Source organism: Bos indicus x Bos taurus, chromosome 5 (genome assembly GCF_003369695.1).
Source record: "Bos indicus x Bos taurus breed Angus x Brahman F1 hybrid chromosome 5, Bos_hybrid_MaternalHap_v2.0, whole genome shotgun sequence".
Classification (NCBI taxonomy): Eukaryota; Metazoa; Chordata; class Mammalia; order Artiodactyla; family Bovidae; genus Bos; species Bos indicus x Bos taurus.
Genome location: NC_040080.1, coordinates 107,617,907 through 107,641,770, shown reverse-complemented (window position 1 = coordinate 107,641,770; position 23,864 = coordinate 107,617,907). Strand labels below are relative to the sequence as shown.

General features: G+C 36.7%; 1 protein-coding gene across 4 annotated transcripts in view; it reads left to right on the top strand.

Moving 5' to 3' along the window:
* The window catches only part of TMTC2 (transmembrane and tetratricopeptide repeat containing 2), a 414,619-nt gene that overhangs the window by 346,563 nt on the left and 44,192 nt on the right, over positions 1–23,864 (top strand). For all 4 annotated transcript variants that reach the window (XM_027543229.1, XM_027543232.1, XM_027543231.1 and 1 more), the window contains 2 exons: positions 855–969; positions 13,613–13,676. In XM_027543229.1, the coding sequence (XP_027399030.1) occupies positions 855–969; positions 13,613–13,676 (179 nt within the window). The remainder of the gene's footprint in view (positions 1–854; positions 970–13,612; positions 13,677–23,864) is intronic.

Below are 23,864 nucleotides of genomic sequence, written 5' to 3'. Positions count from 1 at the left end.
GTGTGGCTCTATCTGCAATAATTTTAACCTTGCAGAGCTGACCTGAAAGTAATCTCAAAAATCTGAATTTGTGAATATTCTTGTGTGTTTAGTAGTCAATCTATAAGATAATACTAAGCCAACCTTTCTATGTTTCTATTCAATAATTTTAGTGTTACTTAGATAAGGAAATAAATGTATCTTAATATGGGTAGCACTGTGCATATGCATCAGAGACAAAAGCTGCTTTAAAGGACCAGTAATTAAAATCAACTCAACTTATTGTCATATATCTTTTTTTCCTACAAAGCAACTCTCACCTTAGAGTCTCAGAGGTTTATAGCTAATAATTAAATTTTACACTAGTGATGCAACATAATGATTATAGTGACTTACATAGGTGAAACTAATGTTTAAACCAGTTGATGAGTGGCTTATTGAAATATATTTCACCTGAGCTATAGATTTGGCACAACTAACATAGTGCTTTAATCCCCACTTTGACCATCAGAAAACTAAAATCTTCCCAGAAATTTTTTTGTTTTGTTATACCTAAAAAAATAAATATGTTTTTTTTACCTATTTGTAACATACCTTTAAATCTGTTCATTTTATTTCTTCTTCAATAATCTGTGGAGGATTTTTAAGAAAAAAAGTGTTAATGTAACAGATTTGGCACACTGCAGTATTCTGCAGTTAAGGGAAGGGCGTATAAAGTATGCCTGAATAATGAGCATGTAGATGTGCAGCACCCATAAATCTTAGCTTTGTGTCACCTTTACCACAGTTCTTAGATTTTTCTCTATAGCAGCTTTAGTTGTTTCACAGGACTATTATTTTCTAGGTTTCAGCTCACTTGACTTCATGCTTTGCAGGTCAGTTTCTTCTGGAAGAAGCCCGCCTCATAGAAGCAGCTGAGATGGCAAAAAAAGCAGCTGAGCTGGACAGCACAGAGTTTGATGTTGTCTTCAATGCCGCCCACATGCTCAGGTTAGTTTTTGCTACTGTACCTGAAAAGACTACACTGTAGCTTTAAACCTATTAATATAATTTATTCAATTATACTAATTCCCCTTTTTGTAAGTACCACCTTACACTACATTCCAAAATGAATTATGCTGCTTAACCATGTTAAAATCAGTTGGGTCTATTTAATTCATTATGATTTATGTGCCCAGTATATAGGATATATGAGAGTTTAGGATTCTCTGAAAATTGAGACCCTTTTCCATTAAAAAATTATTGTCCATAAAATACAGAAGGAAAGCTGCAAAATTGATATTAATAATTGTCTAATTAAATGTCTCTAAGACAGAACATTGTGTCAGTTAGTCAACTGCATCTCAGTATTTGTATTTTTTTATTAATTATTTTGAATGTGGCACATGAATACATTATGCTTGATAGTAGAGAGGATTATCAAATATAAATATATCGAAGGCCTATCAAATTCTCAAATGAGCCTATAATTAACACTGTTGTTATGTGTTGAAGTAGTATGTTTTTAGACCTATTTATGCATCTCTTCTCAGAAATATGGTTTTGAAGACTAATTACAATAATTCAAAACAAGTAAAAGGCATATGAACAGTTTTTTGTATCAATATAAAATGAAAGTGAATGCATTAAAGAAGGATGTTTTTAAGAAACTCGAATGATTTATACAGTTGTTCAAAAAGCATTATTTATTCTATTAGCCATGTGTACACCACTTCTCACATGTGGTTCCTTGAAATCCACTCCAAAGTCTCCATGCAGATGCTTCCTTAGGTAACATTGCACGATGGCTCAGAGCCTAGCTTCTGGGAAGTTTCTGATTACGTAGATCACTCTTACCTGGGAAGAAGAATAACAGAATTGGTCCATGTTTGGATGTTTTTAAAACGTGGACTTTTGAGAAAAATAGAGGAACATTTAAAAATAAAAATTTTTTGAGATGATTGTAGATTTGCATGCGGTTAAGAAACAACACAGAGAGATCCCTGTACAATTTATCCACTTTCCCGGATGGTGATATCTCGTAGAACTACCATACAGTATCAAAACCGGTATTTTGACATTGATACTAATGTACTGGCTTCCCCAGTTTTATTATGCCATTGTGTGTATCTGTGTGTGTTTAGTTTTGTGTGCTTTTATTACACATACCAGTTTGTGTATCCATCATTCCAGTCAAAATACAGACGATTTGCATCGCCACAAGCATCCTGTCCTTTTATAATCACATACCCACCAGGAACCAATATTTAAAGCAAGTTTTATAAATTACTTTGAGATTTTATTTATAATTTGAGATTATTAATGTAACTATATCTTAGTGGTTTCCTCCTTGGCTTTTAATAAATTTTTAATAAGAAATTCAGAGTCTGAGAGGAAAAAGAATACTGTGAGGTTTCAGTTGAATACTCTCATTTCACATTAATGCTTAGCATTCCTAAAGCAGATACTTTCAAAGAGAAATCAGGATTCAATAAACTATTGGTATATTTAAAAAATATATTGTAACCAGTTTGCAAGAACCTTCACTGGAAGGATAATTTTTTTAAAAGACAAGTTTAATATGCATGACAAGGTCAGGTGCTGTGATGGGAAGGGGACTTTCTGTTCTTCATGAATAAAACACTATGCTTTTAATCACAATAAACCATTTACAAGAATGTGCATGCACATGTTTCTAGATGCTAATTCATCTTAATCATAATAGATACTTTCATCAACAAGGCATTTTGCTACATATTAAATCAATATCTGAAATTCAAGGTCTACCAATATTCGTTATAAGAACAATTACAAAAAAGGTCCTTGTTAAATATATCACTTGTAATTTTTCCTTAGTTACCGTAGTGCTAGAAACCAGTGGAAAGTTTTATTATACATTGGCAGCATGGCAATTCTTAGGATTTATTTTTCAAAACCTCTCTAGCTTTCTGCAGTATGCATTGCTTATCAAGTTGCATTCAGTCAGTGCCTTCCTATGGTGATTGTGAGTATGACCACTGCAGCCTGCCCACATCCTGTTCAACCTGGTGGCAGCTCCTGTGAATGTGTTTGCTTATTTTTTCAGCTCTGTCAAATTCAAGTATTTCTTGAATGCTTACTGTACAAGCTGAACACCAGCCTCTTCCCTTATTAATCAAGAACATTTAGGGGTTTTCTGAAAAATAATAAGAAAGGCTATTGGTTTTCCCTTGAATGCAGCCTTATCAAAATGGTTAGCTGTCAAGAATTTGCTTATTCAGTGTTGCATCTGATATTTCCCTTGGTAATGCCACATTGTGGTAAATTGAGTTTGAGTTCTTGAGTTCCTCAAGAACACTGTTCTTTCATAAGATATTTAGGAGACAGAATTGGCAAGGTTTGGTGATGAATTGGATGTAAGGGAAAGGGCAGAAGTCTGCCTGACTGTGTCTTGAATTAATGGTTGACCTAAGATCCAAAATCAGCAATTTAAGAAATGTGAGAGTTCAAGACATGATTTGAGGCATCCTCATTTAACTTCCCTTTCCTAGGCTAACTCCCGGTGAGTTGACCCAAGGAATCTATTAATTATTCCCCCAGAAGAAACTAGATTGGAAGGGCCCATCAAGGGGAAAGTCTATCTTATTCAGACCTTCAAGAGGCTATAAATTTGCAAAATTTCTAAAAGACTCATTTTAATTCTCAATAATAGATGAAGATCTTTTTCTGTAGAATTAGAACATTTCTAATTAACCCACTCCAGTATTCTTGCCTGGAGAATCCCATGGACAGAGGAGCCTGGCAGGCTGCAGTCCGTGGGGTTGCAAGAGTTGGACATGACTTAGCAACTAAACCACCACCTCCAATTTCTATTGTCAAGGTGATTCACAAGAGCACTACATGTGGAAGTATTAATGCTGCTCACCAAATATATTTGGCCTTCTGACTTGAAGAAACATAACGGGACTGCACTTGCCTGACTTCTCCCAGTTGAAGGCCTCCCTGGGTCTTTCTGGGTCACTGGAATGTGTGTGAATGTGACGTGTGCTACTTTCAAGCCAAAATTGTAGGAGTCAGTAGAAACAGATCCTGGAATAATCAATGGGAGACAAACCTCCCGTCTCACCTGCATTAGATAGGTTGAATGAGTGCAAAATAAATTTTGTCCCTTCACTAAGATTTAGGATGTGTCTATTATCGAAGTGTAATCTAACCTGTCCGAACTGAATGTATCTGTGAAAATAAAATAGGATGTTGAAAAGAGGGGTCTTATAACGTCAGAAAAATTTACTCAGTGATTAATAGGAGCTCTGAGTTTATGACTACAGTGGTGGCAATGTAAAATTCATAGATAATTTAAATAGAAATTATAGATATATTCCCAGAACTTAATGAGAAACACTAAAAATATGAAAATGATGACTGAAAGGATAAAAGATTGGAGGATAGAATGAGAATGATGTATACACAGTAGTTATATATATATATATATATGTATTTGTATAATTAAGTATAGCATACAACTGTGTACGTATAGTTATATATACATATATATACATATATACATACATACATGCATGTAATATGTATACATGTACATGTACACATGTAATCTGTGATACTTTTGTCTGTATATATAAATATGTGTATATAATTATATGCTCTTATATGTGGCATAAAAATGAAAAAGTGAAGTGCTAGTCTCTCAGTTGTGTCCAACTCTTTGCTACTCCATAGATTGTAGCCCCCCCAGGGTCCTCAGTCAACAGAATTCTCCAGGCAAAAATACTGGAGTGGATAACCATTCCTTTCTCCAGGGGATATTCCCACCCCAGGCACTGAACCTGGGGCTCCTGCATTGCAGGAAGATATTTTATCATCTGAGGGACCAGAGAAGCCCATATATGGCAGACATACACATGTAATTGTATTTGTTATATAGATGTTAATGTAAATAGAAAATATTTGAAGGAGAGCCTAGAGCAGATAAACAATTATCAACAGATAGACAAAATTTCCAAGATAGGATGAAGGTCTTTAATCATCATATTAGAAGTCAAATTAATGAAAAGAGATCTACTCCTAAACTTATCTTCTTGTTTGAGTCACTGTTTTCAGTTGCTCACTAAAGAATCCACTCTTGCCAGTTTAAACAGAAACAGGATTTATTGTAGAGATTTATTGTAGAGAATTCTACAGGCTCTTCTGACAAGACTGAGAGTACTCTACATAACCAGAAATAATTTCTACTGCCTAGCTTTCCTTGCGAGAGAAGGCAATGGCAACCCACTCCAGTACTCTTGCCTGGAAAATCCCATGGACTTCCTGGTAGGCTGCAGTCTATGGGGTCGCGAAGAGTCAGACACGACTGAGCGACTTCACTTGCCCTTTTCACTTTCCTGCATTGGAGAAGGAAATGGCAACCCACTCCAGTGTTCTTGCCTGGAGAATCCCAGGGACGGGGGAGCCTGCTGGGCTGCCGTCTATGGGGTCGCACAGAGTCGGACACGACTGAAGCGACTTAGCAACAGCAGCAGCAGCAGCTTTCCTTGCAGCACAGCACATTTTAGAATCCAGAGCTCTGTTGTCATCACCCACAAGGAACCAAGAAGAGCAAGCACCACATTCATGAGATGATTCTTCTGGGTGCAGCTGCCCTCCCCCCCATTCCCCCACCCCCAGCCCATTATGCTTACTTCTGACTTTGACTCTTATGAGGTTGCATCTGATTGATGGAACTTGAGTTTTGTGCTGATACTTTGGCTGGAAGAAAGCTGGAAGATGAGGGAATTTCTGGCTTTTGCCTTGTTTGGGAAGACAGGATCCACATTTTGGCTAATTACTAAATATATTTCCAGGAAGAGTGATCACAGATGTTGAAGGCCTCACATAATATTAGAACATTGACTACACGTGTTGACATTTTTAGTACTTAAAATGGAAAAGGAAAGAGTAATGGATGTTTCCAGATGAGAGCATTAAAAAAAAAAAAAAAAAAGCATATTGGTTATCATCAAAGGAAAATATCAAAGGAATTTAAAATACTAAAACTCAGTAGAGCAATGTCTATAGAGTTGTGAAAGGAAAGTATTGAATCAATTATTCTGTTAGAAGCATTTTGTATGAATGAATTTATTCAGCGTTCTCCCAGAACTGGAAGCTTGAAAGCACACAAGGATATTTGACACCTGAGAGGAAGTATTGAGATGCTGAAAACAAATTTAACTTATTCCCAGCATCCATGGGCTGTGATGAAAAGCTTTTTTTCTTTTTTTTTTTAATCCACTTATAGGGTAATGAAGGAACAAAAGTAGCATTTATTCAAATACCTCCTGTCTACCTGGACTATATTTTACATTTTATGTGTCACCTTCTTAATTATAATTGCACATATATGAAGAAGATATTTATATTCCCATTTTACAGATGAAGATGCTGAGGCTCAATGTTAGTTGTTATTTCCCACGGTTGGTAAAGCTGGGGTTTATGCTTAGCATATTCTGGCCAGGTTTAATACTGTTTTCACCGTGTCCCATTGGCTCCCTCACATCTTTATAACTGAGCAATTACCTAGAGGCTGTGACTCCTGAATTTACTGATGGAAAAAGGATTTACAGGGAGTAACAGATTTTCAAATATGTAAATCCTAAATAGTAAGATTCTTCCAATATTATTAAATTACCCTTTATGATACATTTTATAAAATAGATTTATAGTCATAGGAGAGTGAACTCCAAATTTGTACTTAGAGATGTTAAGTTTTTAGACATATCATCTTAGGATAGTGTCATACTGCTGAGATAACTGCAGTTCCCCTTTTTCCAGGTCTAAGGGTCCACGTTGTCACTGCTTCCTAAGTAAGAAAGGCAGAACTACACTGTACCAAGGGGTTTCCAATGTTTCCCTGATTTTTAGAGAGCAGAGTGAATATTTGAGAAAAAATTGTTATCTTTTGGTTTTCATTCTCAAATAATTTTACTGGAAGTGACATAAAATTGAAGTTCTTAAGGGATAAAGGAACAAAGATTATTTTCTCAGAGCAGATTATGAATACCCACACACATATACATGCACACATATGTTGGATGTTGGAAATACCTCCAAGGCCCTCTGGGTCATATGCTTTCTTCTTTAATACCTTAGCAAATTATCAGAGACCACTTGAAAAGTTACTGGGTTTTCCATTTATAAATTGTACTTTTCTGACCATTTTTGGTCAGGAGGGGCTTGTTTCAACTAGGTTGTAATGGGTTGTAAGGTCTTTAAAGCAAAGGGGTGTGTCAGGGACTCCCCTGCTGGTCCAGTGGTTAAGACTCGCTTACATCACAGAGTTCACAGGTTCAATCCATGATCAGGGAACTGAGATCACACATGCCTCACAGCCAAAAAGTTAAAAAAAAAAAAAAAAAAAAAGTAAATAGGGCCAAGAAATTAAAAACAAAAACTGTTCAAAGAGGCATGGCAGATGAGGTTGAAGGAAGGTAGGCATCTTCCTTCTCCATGCCTTTCAGACATTAAAGTATGTATGAGTCGTGAATCACTAGAGATCTTGTTACCCCGCCTGTTCTAGTTAGGATATGTAGGTGGTACCTGAGGTTTTACCCTTCCAGAGAAAGTCCCAGGCGATGCTTATGATGTTGGTTCTTGGACCTCTCCTATAAGGAAGTTCTAGCTTGCCTGTCCTTTCATCCCTCTCAACCCAGTCTCTCCACCCAAGCATTACATCTTGAATATAAGTACTATATGGGAATATTATAGTGGACATTACCAATACACATTTCCTCATTTCCTCTCTTTTTATTGTGTAATCTTTACAGATACAGGCTTAACCTGTCCTTCACAGCCCTGAAAGATTTGAGGCCATTAAAGAATGGGCTGACACTCTTATAGGACATCAAGAAATGTCTAACTTTAAGGAATTATTTTGTAAAACTAAAACATCAACAAAGTCTTTTCTTCTGTTACTGCTACATTTCCACTTTGCCTCTCTCTCCTTGATATTTAGCATTGAGATGGATGCCTACAGACCATGAGGCCACTTTTGGTTTCTTGACTGAGAGTTATCATTTGAGAATCCTTGATGATCATTAACAGTTTATTCTAGGAGTTTCATTGCAAGGATTTTTTCTGCTCCATTATTTTTACATATATGTGACTCTGATTTTGCTATTTTAAGATTTTCCATACATTTTTATATCCTTGTTTATTTTAGTTCTACATCTATTCCTACCATACATTGATCAACTAGAATTAAAATGTGGCTCTGCTTTGAGTAACTTAAAGCTAAATGTAAGTTTAGCAAGTTGGCAAAAACCCAGGAAACCTCAGCTACTGTTTCACTCTACTTTCATGATACAGGGAACAAACAGCTCTCTAGTTAAAAAAAAAAAAAAATGCTCATAATTTATTCTTGAACATGATCACCAAGACTAATAAAATATTGTCTTTTATATGAGTCAAATAGTGATTATTATCCACATTAAATAATTTTAATTCAAAATTGGCCATTCACAATCATTAATAATTGTAGTTAAAGAGAGTCTTCTAAATGCTACTTGAGTTTTTATTTTCTGTATTCTCAAAGAAGTCATTTTAAATTTACCAACTTTCACAGAATACATAAAAATGTAGGTAATTATAAATAATTCTTTAATTAGATTCTCCTCAAACATTTTACAGGACATGTTAAGTTGTTGTTTCATCACATAATCAATCCCCAGATTTCTTTTATACATATCTTGTCAGAATATTGAGTCCTAAACCTGTGTTCTAAAAGACACTTTTCTGTCATAAAATAATATCAGAGAGAAGAATTATAATGTGAAATTTATTTATTTTTAGCATGTAAGCTTCATAGTCCCTTGTACAAAAATAGAATTCCATAGTAATCAAATGATGATATTTGTTTATGACTTTTGTTACTATCTGTTTCAACTCCGAGCCTGTCTTTTCACTGATGGCAGAAAAACTGAATCTAAAGACCAAAAATACAATTAGCCCAATCCAGTGATTTCTTCAGAAGTCAAGGTTTACTTCATAGTCGAGTTTACAAATACCATCTGGCTTTTTCTACCTCCTATCTTTTCTGGCCCCCAGAGGCCACAGGTCAGAGAAAGAGGGCCTTACATATATGATGGGCAGGAGTTAATAGTAAGAAAGAAGCCTCTGTATGAGTCTGCAGTTGATGTCTATTGTTGGCGTAGTGATTAACTCTTTATTCTCTAGATAAGGGACATAATGTACTTTCCTGGTGGCTCGGTGGTAAAGAATCCACGTGCCAATGCAGGAGACTCAGGAGACAGGGGTTCAGTCCCTGGGTGGGGAATATCCCTTGGAGGAGGAAATGACAACTCACTCTAGTATTCTTGCCTGAAAAATTCCATGGACAGAAACGTTTAGTGGGCAGCTGTCCATGGGGTTCACAAAGAGTTGGGCAAATCTGAGCACACGTGCATAGGGGACATAATGCTGACCCAAGGTGACATGTTCGATGAGGACAGTCACCCATCTGGACTTAGTGTACTTTCCTGGTAAGAGTAATTTTTCTTCCTCACTGTCTCATTCCTGATTTTTTAAAATGTACTGTGGCCAGAATACAAGGGTGTCTGCATATGGCCTGGGAGATCTCTTGGCAGAGCCAACTGCTTTCCCTGTGACACATTCTGAGTCTTCTACTTGGACATAATAGGAAACTTAGGGTTCCGTTTTCTGTCTAATTGTGATCTCACACACCCCTGCCGCCAAAAATAGGAGATCGTGAGGGTAAGAAAGTGAGTATCCAAACGCTGTTCTTGCTTTTTCTCATTCCCTAGTTCCTTGCCTCCCCCATTTTTGGGAGAGGGTGAGGTTCATAGTGCAAAACATCATATCATGCATTTCATCATTCTCAAACTGTTCTTTGCTCAACTGTGTCTGGTAATTTGGGAGTTAGGGTCATGCAGGAAGTAAAACCTGTCATTGCAAATGTTCTCCATATTTTCACTGTTTCGAATCTCATTTCTTACATTTAAATCATTGCTTTTAAATCATAATAATCAAATAACATGTTTTATTCCTTTCTTAGTATTTGATGTGGGAACTGGTGAGGTCATCTGCCACAGAACAATGTATCACATGTCCTTCTGATATATCTGATGCTTACAGAGATATCTGCCTGACCTTGTGGTTCAGATATTTTGCTTTAGAGTCCTTGATTTCGAGCTCAACCATTTACCAGCTGTGTTAACTTGGGGGATGTCAACTTCTCTAAACCTAATTTTACTCGTCTTTGAAATGTGGTTAATAATAGCAGTCAGTTCATGGTACTGATGTAACTGGCAAATGCAGTAATCAATTCATGGAATTTGATAAATGATAGATAATTTAGTGTCCCAGAAAAGAAATAATGAACAAAGAAAAAATATGGGTATACAGGAAAAACATATTTTATCAGCTTCTTTAAATAGTTTGATCCCAGTAATCCTGGGAATCTGAGTCCTGTAATCAATCTTTAACAACAGTGGTTAAGTTTCTAGACAATATTTACTAGAATCCACTAAGCAATTAGCAGAACATTGCTAATTTCCTCGATTTTCAAATGTTGATTAATGATTTAATCATTTTAGCAATTAAGATTTATTAAGTACTCCCTGGATGCTTCTTGCAGAGGGGAGTATGCAGTATAGCTTACACCATAAAGTAGACATTGGACAGCTCCTCATGAGTTTTCTTTGTAGAAAGTATAACAAGCATATACATGAAGATTGAGTGGGTAGAGCTGATGCAGCTGTTTTCCCCACAGTTTTACATGTGTTGCCATAAATGCCTAATAACTAGTCAGTAAAAGCCATTTAATATTAGAAGCAAAGTCCAAGAGTCAAAATTAATTTTCACAATTATATAGCAAATATAATAATCTCTACTATTTATATTTTTATTAAATGGAATATCATTAATTCAACTTCTGGCTTAATAGACTAAGTCATCTAGATTTGTCCTTTGCGAATTCAAAAGACTGAAGACAGGGAAGGCTTGATAGACTGATAACCCTTTTAGGGGAAGAAACCTTTTTCAGTTGCATCGATTATTATTTTAAAGGCATTTTACCCAGAGAATTCCTTAGTTCCACTTTTGATCCTTATCTACCTCATGACTTTGAATGTCCATAAGATGAATATCAATGATAGCCATACTTTCTATATTTGACATACACTGGTTTATCTTGCTTCAAAGTGACCTACTTCTTTGTGGTATTAAGTTACTCTAATTTCCTACCTCCATGCCATTTATTTTGCTCTGGAGAAAACCTTTCCAGGGCATGACCTAATGAATTCTGGTTCAAATTTCCAAATGAGTCTGAACCAAAGTGATCTTATAATTTGGTTGAGGGAACCTTCATTAAATACCCTAGCGAGAGAATTTTTACAGTTTCATACCAGGCTAAAGCACTTTTCATGACATATTGAAATTGAACTTCAACGTTTATGAGAATATAAATCGCAGAGGCACGTTGTAACATGTCGTGAGTCCAGTAGACTCTTAAGTCAAGGGTTTTTACTTTCTCATAACCCCATTAAAAATAGCAATGTTTCTAATTATTTTTCCTTTAAAAATTAGAAAAATATGTCCTGCTCTCTGGAGAAATGTTGTCTTCACTTATTCCCATAATTTTTATGGTTGCATGGTATATGTCTTTATAGTTTTTATGTGGCCTGACCAAAGTGCAAATTCAATTTTATAGGTATGCCCAGTATGCCTTCTCTTTTAAAGAGAGTAGTAGCTTTCTAGTTGAAAAGGTTAATTTTTGTTTATTTTCTTTATTCCTGGCCTCTTTGCAATCTTCTTATCTCAAAAGCTTCTTCATGTCACAGTTTCAAGAGAACTCCATTAATTGCAGGACCTCAAGGCATTAACTACTATTGTTCATGTTATAACTGTGCTGTACATATATCTAAAGCTGAATTTGTCTTTTTCTATAGCGTTTCTTTTGTACTCCACAAGTATGCTCACCAGACTGCAGTGCAACCTGCAAGGGCTTCTAACTCTTATTATCTACTGTTCTAGAAGGTTTTCTGAAAGCAGCATGGCATGATCATAAAACGTACTGTTTTCTGTTTGTTTTTAATATTTTATTTATTTCTTTGACTGTACCACGTGGGATGTGATCCCTTAGGTCCCTGTACCAGGGATTGAACCCATGCACCCTGCTTCGAAGTGCAGAGTCTTGAACACTGGACTGCCGTGGAAGTCCCAAACATGCCGTGTTTTGATGGCTTATTGACTGGACTTCCTGGAAATTCAAGACATTTGATTTCTTCTATTAACCAGTTGGCTGAAGCAACGAGTTTGCTGTGAATTGCAAGAATAGACAATGCACAAACTTACCTATAAAGTTTAGTGTACATCTTATTTGTGTCAGTCAACTGTGACAGTCATGGTATTTTGTGGTAATTAAGAAAAACTGTTGCTATTTGAAGGCTGTGGGAACTGCAGAATTCAAGACAGGCTGGAAGCCTGAATCAGTAGGAAATAAGGTAGCCTCAGGCTCTTCCTGGAAGAAAGCAGGACATCCAATTACAGTTCTTTGCCAGAAGAGTCTGAAAGGACATAGCCCTGTTGCCTCCACCATTGTGAGCAGTTCTAACTGTTTCTTCATCTTACAGCCATTTGCTCAGGAATCAAGGTCCTAAGCAAGAACATCCCTTTAGCTCAGGCTGCGTCACGTGCCTGCCCTTGTGGCCAGAGAGCAAAGAGAGGGAGAGGCTGACTTTTTTTTTTGGTAGACTACAGACATTGAAAGTTTCTTCTCCTGAACTGAAAAGAAAGTAACTTTATAGATAGATACAGATTAAAAAAAAAAAAAACTGCAAGCATTTATGATTTTCATAAAACAAAAAGAGCTAGATAGTAATCTTGACAATTTATTTTTAAAAATAAGGGTTTTTCTGGAACATCGTATTGAAGCAGGAGAATCTTAACCCTGTAACATATTATCTTGTTTGTCTTGGAAAAGAAAAATGACATTTCTAATGTCTCATGTGTAAATTTACAGTAATATCTGCTGAAAAGGATTAGGCTGAGATACTGAGATATTACTTACAATGTCTAAAAGATCATGACAAAGTACATTATTTGTTGTTTAGTCGCTGAGTCATATCTGACTCTTTCTGTGACTCCATGGATTGTAGCCCTCAGGCTCCTCTGTCCTTGGGGTTTCCCAGGAAAGAATACTGGAGTGGGTTTCCACTTCCTTCTCAAGGGATCTTCCCAATCCAGAGATTGAACTTGCATCTCCTGAATTGCAGATTCTTTTACTTCTGAGCCACCCTGGAAGCTCCAGAAGTACAGTACGTGCATTCAATTTTCATTATCCTTTTCTGCTTAGTCAGCTTATTATTTGATTGACATGGCTTGTGGCTCAGCTGGTAAAGAATCTGCCTGCAACGTGGGAGACCTAGGTTCGATCCCTGGGTTGGGAAAATCCCCTGGAGAAGGGAAAGGCTACCCACTCTAGTATTCTGGAGAATTCCATGGACTGTAAAGTCCATGGGGTCACAAAGAGTCAGACATGAATGAGTGACTTGCCCTTTCACTTTGTGATTTTTTAAAGTTAATATTATTTTGCTGCATAATGATTCTGTTCATCAGTCTGAAATTTGAAGTAACTAATAGAGTTTGATGTTTTTCTCTTTAACAGACAGGCTAGCCTCAATGAAGCAGCTGAGAAGTATTATGATCTGGCAGCCAGACTGCGGCCTAATGTAAGTACCTTCCTAATGAGAAGCACTACACAAAGATAGATTCACAGCATGTGAGAGTTATAGACATAGAAGCCTTGTGATACTGGAGTTTTTTCTCTCTGATGTCTTATTTTGAATACATGCTAAATGGCTGATTCAACCATAAAATCTGCCAGTCATTTTGCTGTTTACTATCCTGTGTAAAGCACTGTATATTTTTATCATTTGAATACAGGTTTTAGCACTATTAAATATTCTGCATTTGGATGACTATTAACATAAGTTCTTTGAAAGTATTTTTGCTGTGATATTACATACCTCTGGATTTCCTAACCTCTCACTGATTCTTGCATGTGGTCAAACCTCAAGCTGTGTTCAGTTCAGTTCAGTCGCTCAGTCGTGTCTTGACTCTGCAACCTCATGGTCTGCAGCACGCCAGGCCTCCCTGTCCATCACCAACTCCCAGAGCCTACTCAAATTCATGTCCATTGAGTTGGTGATGCCATCCATCCTCTGTCGTCCCCTTCTCCTCCCACCTTCAATCCCTCCCAGCATCAGGGTCTTTTCCAATGAGTCCGCTCTTCGTGTAAGGTGGCCAAAGTGTTGGAGTTTTCAGCTTCAACATCAGTCCTTCCAATGAATATTCAGGACTTATTTCCTTTATGATGGACTGGTTGGATCTCCTTGCAGTCCAAGGGACTCTCAAGAGTCTTCTCCAACACCACAGTTCAAAAGCATCAATTCTTCAGTGCTCAGCTTTCTTTATAGTCCAACTCTCACTTCCATACATGACTACTGGAAAAACCATAGCTCTGATTAGACAGACCTTTGTTGACAAAGTGATGTCTTTGCTTTTTAATATGCTGTCTAGGTTGGTCATAGCTTTTCTTCCAAGGAGCAAGCATCTTTTAATTTCATGGCTGCAATCACCATCTGCAGTGATTTTGGAGCCCCGAAAAAGAAAGTCTGCCACTGTTTCCACTGTTTCCCCATCTGTTTGTTATGAAGTGATGAGACCAGATGCCATGATCTTAGTTTTCTGAATGTTGAGTTTTAAGCCAACTTTTTCACTCTCCTCTTTCACTTTCATCAAGAGGCTCTTTATTTCTTCTTCACTTTCTGCCATAAGGGTGGTGTCATCTGAATGTCTGAGGTTATTAGTATTTTTCCCAGCAATCTTGATTCCAGCTTGTCTTCATCCAGCCCAGCATTTCTCATGATGTACTCTGCATATAAGTTAAATAAGCAGGGTGACAATATACAATCTTGATGTGCCATGTCCCTATTCCACAGTCCTCATTTCAAATAACTGTTCTTTTCAACTTTATCAAGTATTTTTTTATTAGAATTTCTCCCTGAGTAGTCCACACTTCTGTAAAGTAAGATGGATGGAAATTAGATCATTACTATTGAAATAGAGTAACCATTTATGAGAGTATAAGAACTGGTTTTCTATTGATCTTCTGAGCACTTTTTTATTCACAGTACATTACTGAATGCCATTGCTTTTATTCTCATCCACACTGCTCTGCATCACTCTCCAACACTAAAACCTCCACTCTGCTCTCTAGATCTCTACCATCTATTGAGAAATGTAATTTTCAAGAAGTAATGATAGTGCACGTGTGATGTGATTGATGTGACTACGAGTAATGGAATCATTTCTTTACAGTAACTCATCCATTGGACAAACATCTATAGAGTGCCTGCTTTGTGATAGAATACAGAGATTTTATACGCTAAAAAACCAGACAGTGTAGCAGAGAAGACTGAACACAATCAATTAATTAAAATACAGTATGGAACAAGAGAAGGATTAATGCTTCCTGAAAGCAGCGCACACAGGAAGTAGCTTTTTTTCAGGAGACTCAGCTGCGTGTAACCTTAGCTCTTGAATCTAAATGTCCCCAGTGTCATTAACTATAAGGTGATTTAAGAATCAGTAAGCTGTTTGCAACAGAAGAGAATAATTCAATAGTTGTAACAAGTAGCACTAAACTTTATTAAACACTTGTCATGTGTCAAGCACCAAGTTAAGTACATCATGTGAATTCTCTCACTCATCTCTCGCAACAACCCACAGATACTTCTGTGATCCTTGTTCTGCTGAAGTTCAGAGAAATGAATAACTCACCCAGTATCACATCTAGTAAGTGGAATCACATTGTTGCCCAGGCTGCTGTGTGTATAAGAACAAAGCTTGATGGAAAAAAAAATGAAATTGTGTCTTAGAAAATGCACCAAAAGTCTAGAAAAACAACAAAAAATAATGGTCTCCTCATTTATTTATTAAATATTTAGAGAGCACCTGTTAAGTGCCAGATACACAGCAGTGAAAAAAACTGAAAAGAGTCTGTGCTTCTTAGGAGTTTATAGTCTAGAGGTGAGGAGACAGAGCAGAAGCAGATAAATAAAGTATATAGTATGTCTGACGGCAGTAAGTGCTTTGAAGAAAAATGGAGCAGAAAAGGGAATTAGGAGTTGCAAGGGGACATACATATGCAGGAAACACAGTTCTGTACATGCCCAAGTTGAGCGTCTTTGTGTAACATTGCTAAGAAAAGGATTGGACTTAACACCTTAAACTTATTACTATAAGTGCCCTGAAGACAGGAATCAGGATTTTTTTTGTTTGACTTCCTCCCTCTGATCCTTCCTTCCTTCTTTTCTTTGATTAATAGAATTGATTGATAGAATCAATAATAGAATGATACAATACTCTTAATATACATACTAAATGATGGTACGTTCAACCTTTATTCATCCAGTAGCAGTCCCTTGACTGTCACTTTTATTTTTGTTAAGTGGTTGGGCAGCTGGCTGTTTTCAGCACATTGTACGGGATTAGTGAGAAAAGGGCTATCTGAACTCCCTAACCATACCGCAAAAGTGAAAAAGACAATGGGGCACCACATGATTTAAACCTGACTTATGAGATTATTTATTTTAAATGACTGGCCAAATCATAAAATCAATATTTAACTCAAAGTCACATTTATGAAATCCCAGACAGTTTCTTCATAAACATGCTGCAAATTGCTTTTGAAAAAAATGCATTTATTCAAATACTATTTCCCTTATCTGGTAACAATAAATTAAGTAGTTTATAGACTTGGATAGGATATGAGGTTTATATTTAGCAATAGTAAAGGATGTTACAGTTTATGGATCAACATATGTGATCTTTCTCTAATCTATTTTACAAGTTGTGTTTGGTTTCCTGTACATAATCGAGTAAGATGCCACTAAGACAAGACTGATAAAATACAGACCTTGACAATAATACAGGTTTCTATTCTGAAATGAAGAGACCGATGTAAACAACTGCCTCATGCCTGAATTATTAACATTTAGCATGTGATCTAAATGAAAACATCCATCTGACATCTATCTTGCTCATGGCTGTTTATTCCTTTTGTCATAGAAATATTCTTTGTTATTTCTGCACTTAATAAATTTCAGTTACCTGTTTATATGAGAACTTGGTAAACAGACCTCAACTCTTATTTCCTATTTAAGTGCTTTCACTGTCTCTTCTATTTTCCTTGTCTATATGGTAATCTAATCTTACTCTCACTTTTCATAAAGGATTTTTTCTGTTTAGTTTCAACTACAACAATCTGTAGCTGTATGTGGGGAACTCTGTGAATTTTCCAACAGTGTTTGTATCAGATCATAACTATGCAAAGTAACATTTTTAATTGTAGCCCTCATGTACTACCCACTTGGTATAAGAAGATTGTTCATTATCTGCAGGGTGGATTTCCTTCTTAGTAAAATACTATTCCATTTCTCCATGATGTTCCATGCTGAATTGTTTTATGTTTTCTCTTCTACAAAAGAATTATTTTTCTATACAACTTGCTTTAAAATTATTGATTGACTTTCAGGAGTATTAATATTCGAAGAATTCCAGTGACCCAAATGCTAAAATAGTTGAGTGAGTGAGTGAGTGAAGTCACTCAGTTGTGTCCGACTCTTTGCAACCCCACGGACTGTCGGAGCCTACCATGCTCCTCTGTCCATGGGATTTTCCAGGCAAGAGTACTGAGGAAGTCTAAATTAGCAGGTACCTATAATTTTAAATGTTAGATTCTGATATTATTTTTTCATCAGGGATATTTAATACATAGGCATTTACTGAAGTGTACATTTAGACTAAAGAAATACATCTATTACAAAAATGATACCTAATTTTTATTTTGTCGGGTGTGATTGCTCTAAAATCAAACTTCTTATATGAAAACGTGTTTTTGTAGTGGGAAAACTACCAACATTGCCATTTTAGGTTTTTCCACTTTCAGTTTTCCGTTTTTATGGATAAAATTGATCTTTCTGTAGAGAGTACTTTAAAAAGACAATGCTTTTCTGTCTTCTCTCCCAATTACGCACATCAAAAACTGCTGACTCTTAAGGACCAGAGGGAACATTAAAATGAAACTGTTTTGTTCCTCCTGTGGGAAGTAAGCCAAATTATGCATTAATTTATGGGTTTTTTAAATTTTCTTTAAAATGTGAATAATGGGGAATTTGCGTAGTACAAAGTCACCCAGTTCTGTTTGGCTTTTAGTCAATTCCAGAGTTTGAAGAGAGTAATTTCTAATGATGAGGAATTATATTTTTATATATTTTGTATTTTTATGCATGTAGTTGTTTTTGGTCTGAATTCATTCAACTTAATTTTTAAATTAAGTTCCAACATTGTATAAAACCCTGTGCCGAGTGCAGTAGAATTACCAAGTTGTGAAAAGTTAACCATGACTTTGAGAAATGTACTATCTAATGTGGCAGAGAGTGAGGGAGAGAATGCATGGACTCAAATCCTTACAGTTCAGGGCAGTAAATGATGCTACATAATAAGGGCTCTGTGAGTCGTGGAAGCTAGGTGCTGGAAAAGTGTACAGAAGGAAGAAGTTACTTTCAGTTGGACTGATCCTAGAAGACGTTGAGTCAGAGTTGACAAACTTAAGAATCTTGAAATGATTGGACATGTATAGGTGAAGTTTTTAAGAGGATGAACAGAAAAGGGAGAAATCTGGCAGGTAGAAGCATATGTATTAACAAGGACATAGCCTCAGAAAGAATAAGCTTTGCCAAAGGAGCAGTAAGCAGCTGTGGTTAATATTGCCAGTGGTGGATGGGCAGAGAGGAAGAGTAGGAGAAGGTAGAACTGAAAAATAATATAAAACCAAGTGAAAGGCATTGAATACCTTACTGAGAATGAGGAGTTTATATTCCAGAATTTTGTTAAGTAGGATGACATAATGAAAATGATCACATTTATATGATGTGATGAAGAATTTGAGTTGCACTTGTCAAGTAGAGATACAGCTTTGAGAAAACCAAATAAAAGGTCCTTTGAATAGTATAAGCCACAGACATAATAGATCCTAAAGTACAGAAACACTGCAGAATAGAAAAGAACATTCAGGGAAAGCAAGTATATTATTTAATAGGATATAAGTAGGAAAATTGACTCAACAAGTGTTCCAAATTTTTGAGCTTTGGCAACTTGGGTTAAAAAAAAAAAAAAAAAAAAACAGAAATAGGACAGAAGAGTTGTTTTTTTCAAGAAGGAAGTGTTAAGTTTGGACCAAGCAGATTTTAAGTGAGAGGTGGGATGTTCTGATTTTCTATGGGATGTTCTGATCAAGTGCTTGGTGGGAAGACCACCATTAGGCATAGAGATGTGGGAGTCATTTGCAGAAACGAGATATTACCAAAGAAGAGGACAAGGTCATTAAGGAAGAGAAAGATATCACAATAGATATCAACTTTGGAGAACAGTCTCCACTACTGCTAAACAATAAAGAAAAACAAGAACTGAGAAAGTCCTTTGACTTCAGGGGAAAAGATGACGTTGATTACCTTCATGAATTCAGTGACATGAGCAGAAGTTTTTGATGTTAAGAAAATGGAGACTCGGGAGCAGAGCATTTAGATTTAATCTGTAAATAAGTGTGGTGGTAAATGAATATGCAATACCAAAGAAATATTAAGTGTGTGCTTATTAAATGTTAAAAATATGTGTTCAAGGGAATATGTATGTGTGAATGTGTTTATTTTTTTAATATATATTTGTTTTAATTGGAGGCTAATTACTTTACAATATTGTATTGGTTTTGCCATACATTGACATGAATCCGCCATGGGTTTACATGTGTTCCCCATCCTGAACCCCCCTCCCACCTCCCTCCCCATTTGAGATTTTAAATGTGTCCAAATAGAGGGGAGAGCAAAGAAAGTATTGAAGATCCTAAAGGATTATTTCCTCCCCAGAGACTGAAGAAGAAAAAGTAGACTATAAAGATACAAGGGGGGGAAACATTAGAAATAGAGGGAGCTTCAGTTCAGTTCCGTTCAGTCGCTCAGTCACGTCCGACTCTTTGCGACCCCATGAACTGCAGCACGCAAGGCCTCCCTGTCTTTCACCAACTCATGTCCATTGAGTCGGTGATGCCATCCAGCCATCTCATCCTCTGTCGTCCCCTTCTCCTCCTGCCCCCAATCCCTCCCAGCATCAGAGTCTTTTCCAATGAGTCAACTCTTCACATGAGGTGGCCAAAGTCTTGGAGTTTCAGCTTTAGCATCAGTGCTTCCAAAGAAATCCCAGGGATGATCTCCTTTAGGATGGACTGGTTGGATCTCCTTGCAGTCCAAGGGACTCTCAAGAGTCTTCTCCAACTTAGGTAGTAATTTATTACTGTCATATTGTTTTGACTCTGTTGATCCTGTGGCAAAAGGGATAGAATATGAAGTCAGAGGCCTGTGGGAAGCTGGATATTCTGGGCCATGCAGTAGATAACATTTGATATAGGCTTATACTATCTATACATGATTAAAAAAAAAAACAAAAAACGAGTAGAGACACTGAAATTAAGCCCTTTGTCATTTTGTGATAATTCTAAATAAAGTTCTGAAATCACTGGTAGATTACTTCTAGCTTTGATTCAGTTCTTTGACTTCTACAATAATTGTTTTATTCATCCTTTATATTTCCAATATGTGTAATATTTTATAAATGTTTTCCAGTGTGCATTCACTAAGTATGATTTAAAGGGGAATGTATTCCAAGGATTGGACTGTCCAATAGAAAATTACGTGTATCCATTATACCTTTCCTGGGTACTTAGAACATAAAGTATTTCAGAGTGTTTCTATAAAATCAAAGGTGATGTTATCCATTTGGGCTCTTTAGCAATGATTATATGTCAAAAGATCAAATGAAAAATGAGATTCAAAGGAATGTGCTTACTGTAAGAGAGTGGAGCTGTGTTTTGAGCTAGTACATAGATTCTGCAATCTGTTACTTTCAGTTTGGACTACCCTTTAACGGTAAATATGGTAGTGGGGTAAAGAAGGGAGAGATGGCCAAGCAGTAGAAATAACCATGGAGACTAGAATCTGGGGAAGAAAGGTTAAAAATTAACTCTCATGGAAGAATTACTGTCTGGTAGAAGAGACAGAAGATATTCTGAGTTATGGTTGCTTTCTGGTGGAAAGATATTCCTCAACCCTAATTAGAACAAGAGACCGTGAAATTAAGTTAAGCAGGACAGAAGGACAGATTCAGATTTGACCATATAGGGGATTTTGGTGGGGGAAAATTACTGAGATTGCCGTCTCCTTGGGGAAAAAAATGACAGAGTTAATAATAATGTGTCTGGGAAGCAGTTAAACCACATTTCTGCTTGTAAATAGAGGAAAAACCATATGGCCTTTTCCAAAACTTTCCACAAGGTTCTGTGATGTGGGAAAATCACATACCATGTGTCTCTTGACTTTTAGGCATTAATAATATATGGATCCCAGAATCAGCAGTTTGACTTTATGAGTAAAATGTGTTTTAATATTGCAAATGTATTTCCCACTCTCACTAGTCATTTCAGTTACAAATATATCTATATATTTTATAGTCAGAAATGGAGTAAGTTAATGGACTTCTCTGATGGTCCGGTGGTTAAGACTGTACTTCCATTGCAGATGGCTTGGGTTCCATCCCTGATCAGGGAGCTAAGATGCCACATACTGCTTAGCGTGGCCAAAAAAATTTTTAATAAAAAATATTTTTATAATGAAGTAAGTTGACAAACCCAGAATAAATACGTTTCCATCAAGAGAGAAATTGCCATTAGTTTCCCAAACCCTACACTTTACATGGTTTTCTTAAAAGGGCCCAGAGATATTGAGACAAAAACAGTTGGTTATTCACACATACCCATTTAAATCAACAGATCTAAATTCTACCTCAGTTCATGAATAGGCTTAATCCGATTGATGTTATGTACATTAATGCACAAAGCCAGAGAAAGCAAATTTCTAATTTTTCATGTCTAATTTTAGCAAGATAGATGCCCACTACCCTGAGAGCTTCCGTGATGCCAGGATCAGTTGTGGTTCCATCACATCCCTATCTGTCTTCAAACCTCTTTCTACTGTAGATCTTCTTTCCAAATTATTTGGATGTTGCTTTTCTTCTAACAAGTTACAAAGTTGAGTTTTTGGCGCATTCATTTCTTTCTGCTTGCATTGTTGTTACTTTTTGTTATCCTTCTGTTCCGAAGTGTTAGATAAACCAGAAAAAAAATGATTTTCTGTTGTGGTTACTGCTTTTGTTTATCATCTTGTATAATTCTTCATGGTTGGAAGACAAGTATGCTGAGTACAATCCACTTGTTTACTAGCTGTTGGTGTGGGCTAGTTGCGCCTAGAGTGGGGTCAGGTATTTGGGCTGAACTAAGCTGCATTTAAAGTTTTTCCATCCTTGGGGTATTGTTATTCATCACAATCCACATGCAATCATTTCTTGAGCACTTTTTTGAAAATGTGTGTATGTGGTGTGTGTGTGTTTAAGATTCACAACCAGAAAAGGCTGAGGGGATGTGAGGCATGGGCAGAAACTGATGTGGCGATTGGTTCTAAAGAAAATCAGCTTGAGTACTTTGAGGTTGAAGAACATCAAAGCCTTTCGAGAATTCCACTTAATTATGTTTTCTGATTCCAAGCGTGTTTATTTTTACTCACATTTCTTTGTGGGGGTGTCCTTTGCATGGATATATAGCTGTAAGTGTTTGAATTGCGGGACCACACACTAAAATTACATTTAGTCTCTTCTCCTCCAGAGAAACTAGATTCAGGTTTTGATTTGCTTTTAACTCAGCTAAGGTAACCACACTGGCCCATGTTCCTTCCTGGAAATATCAACTAGGGTGGACCAGTAGCTGCCACCATCAGAGGGATGGGACCTCCCACCCCCAGTTACTACATTCTTCATAATTCCCTTTGGTTATTTCTGCAGCTGATCTTCCCCATGTCTTTTTTTTTTTTTTAATATATTTTATTGAAATATAGTTGATTTACAATGTTGTATTAATTTCTGCTGTACAGAAAAGTGATTCACTTATATATATATATACACACATATATGTGTATATATGTATATACACACACACGTATACCTATGTGCATTCTTTTTTATATTCTTTTCTGTTATAGTTTATCACAGGATACTGAATATAGTTCCCAGGAGAGCCTTGTTGTTTATCTATTCTGTATACAGTCAGTAGTTTGCATCTGCTAATCCCAAACTCCCGGAGAAGGCAATGGCACCCCACTCCAGTACTCTTGCCTGGAAAACCCCATGGACAGAGGAGCCTGGTAGGCTGCAGTCCATGGGATTGCTAAGAGTCGGATGCGACTGAGCGACTTCACTTTCACTTTTCACTTTCCTGCATTGGAGAAGGAAATGGCAACCCACTCCAGTGTTCTTGCCTGGACAATCCCAGGGACGGGGGAGCCTGGTGGGTTGCCGTCTATGGAATTGCACAGAGTCAGACATGACTGAAGCGACTTAGCAGCAGCAGCAGCAGCAATCCCAAACTCCCCGTCCACCCCTCCCTCACCCACTCTCTGCCTTGGTGACCATAAGCCTGTTCTGTGCATCTGTGAGTCTATTTCTGTTTGTAGGTAAATTCATTTGTGTCATATTTTAGATTCCACATATAAGTGATATCATATGATATTTTTCTCTGTCTCTGTCTGACTTACTTCACTTGGTATGATAACCACTAGATCCATCCATGTTGTTGCAAATGGCATTATTTCTTTCTTTTTATGGCTGAGTAGTATTCCACTCTATATAAAATTTCTCTCTCATTTCTATTAACCTTTGAGACATATATGTTTCTGATCCTCTACTGGTCTTATGGG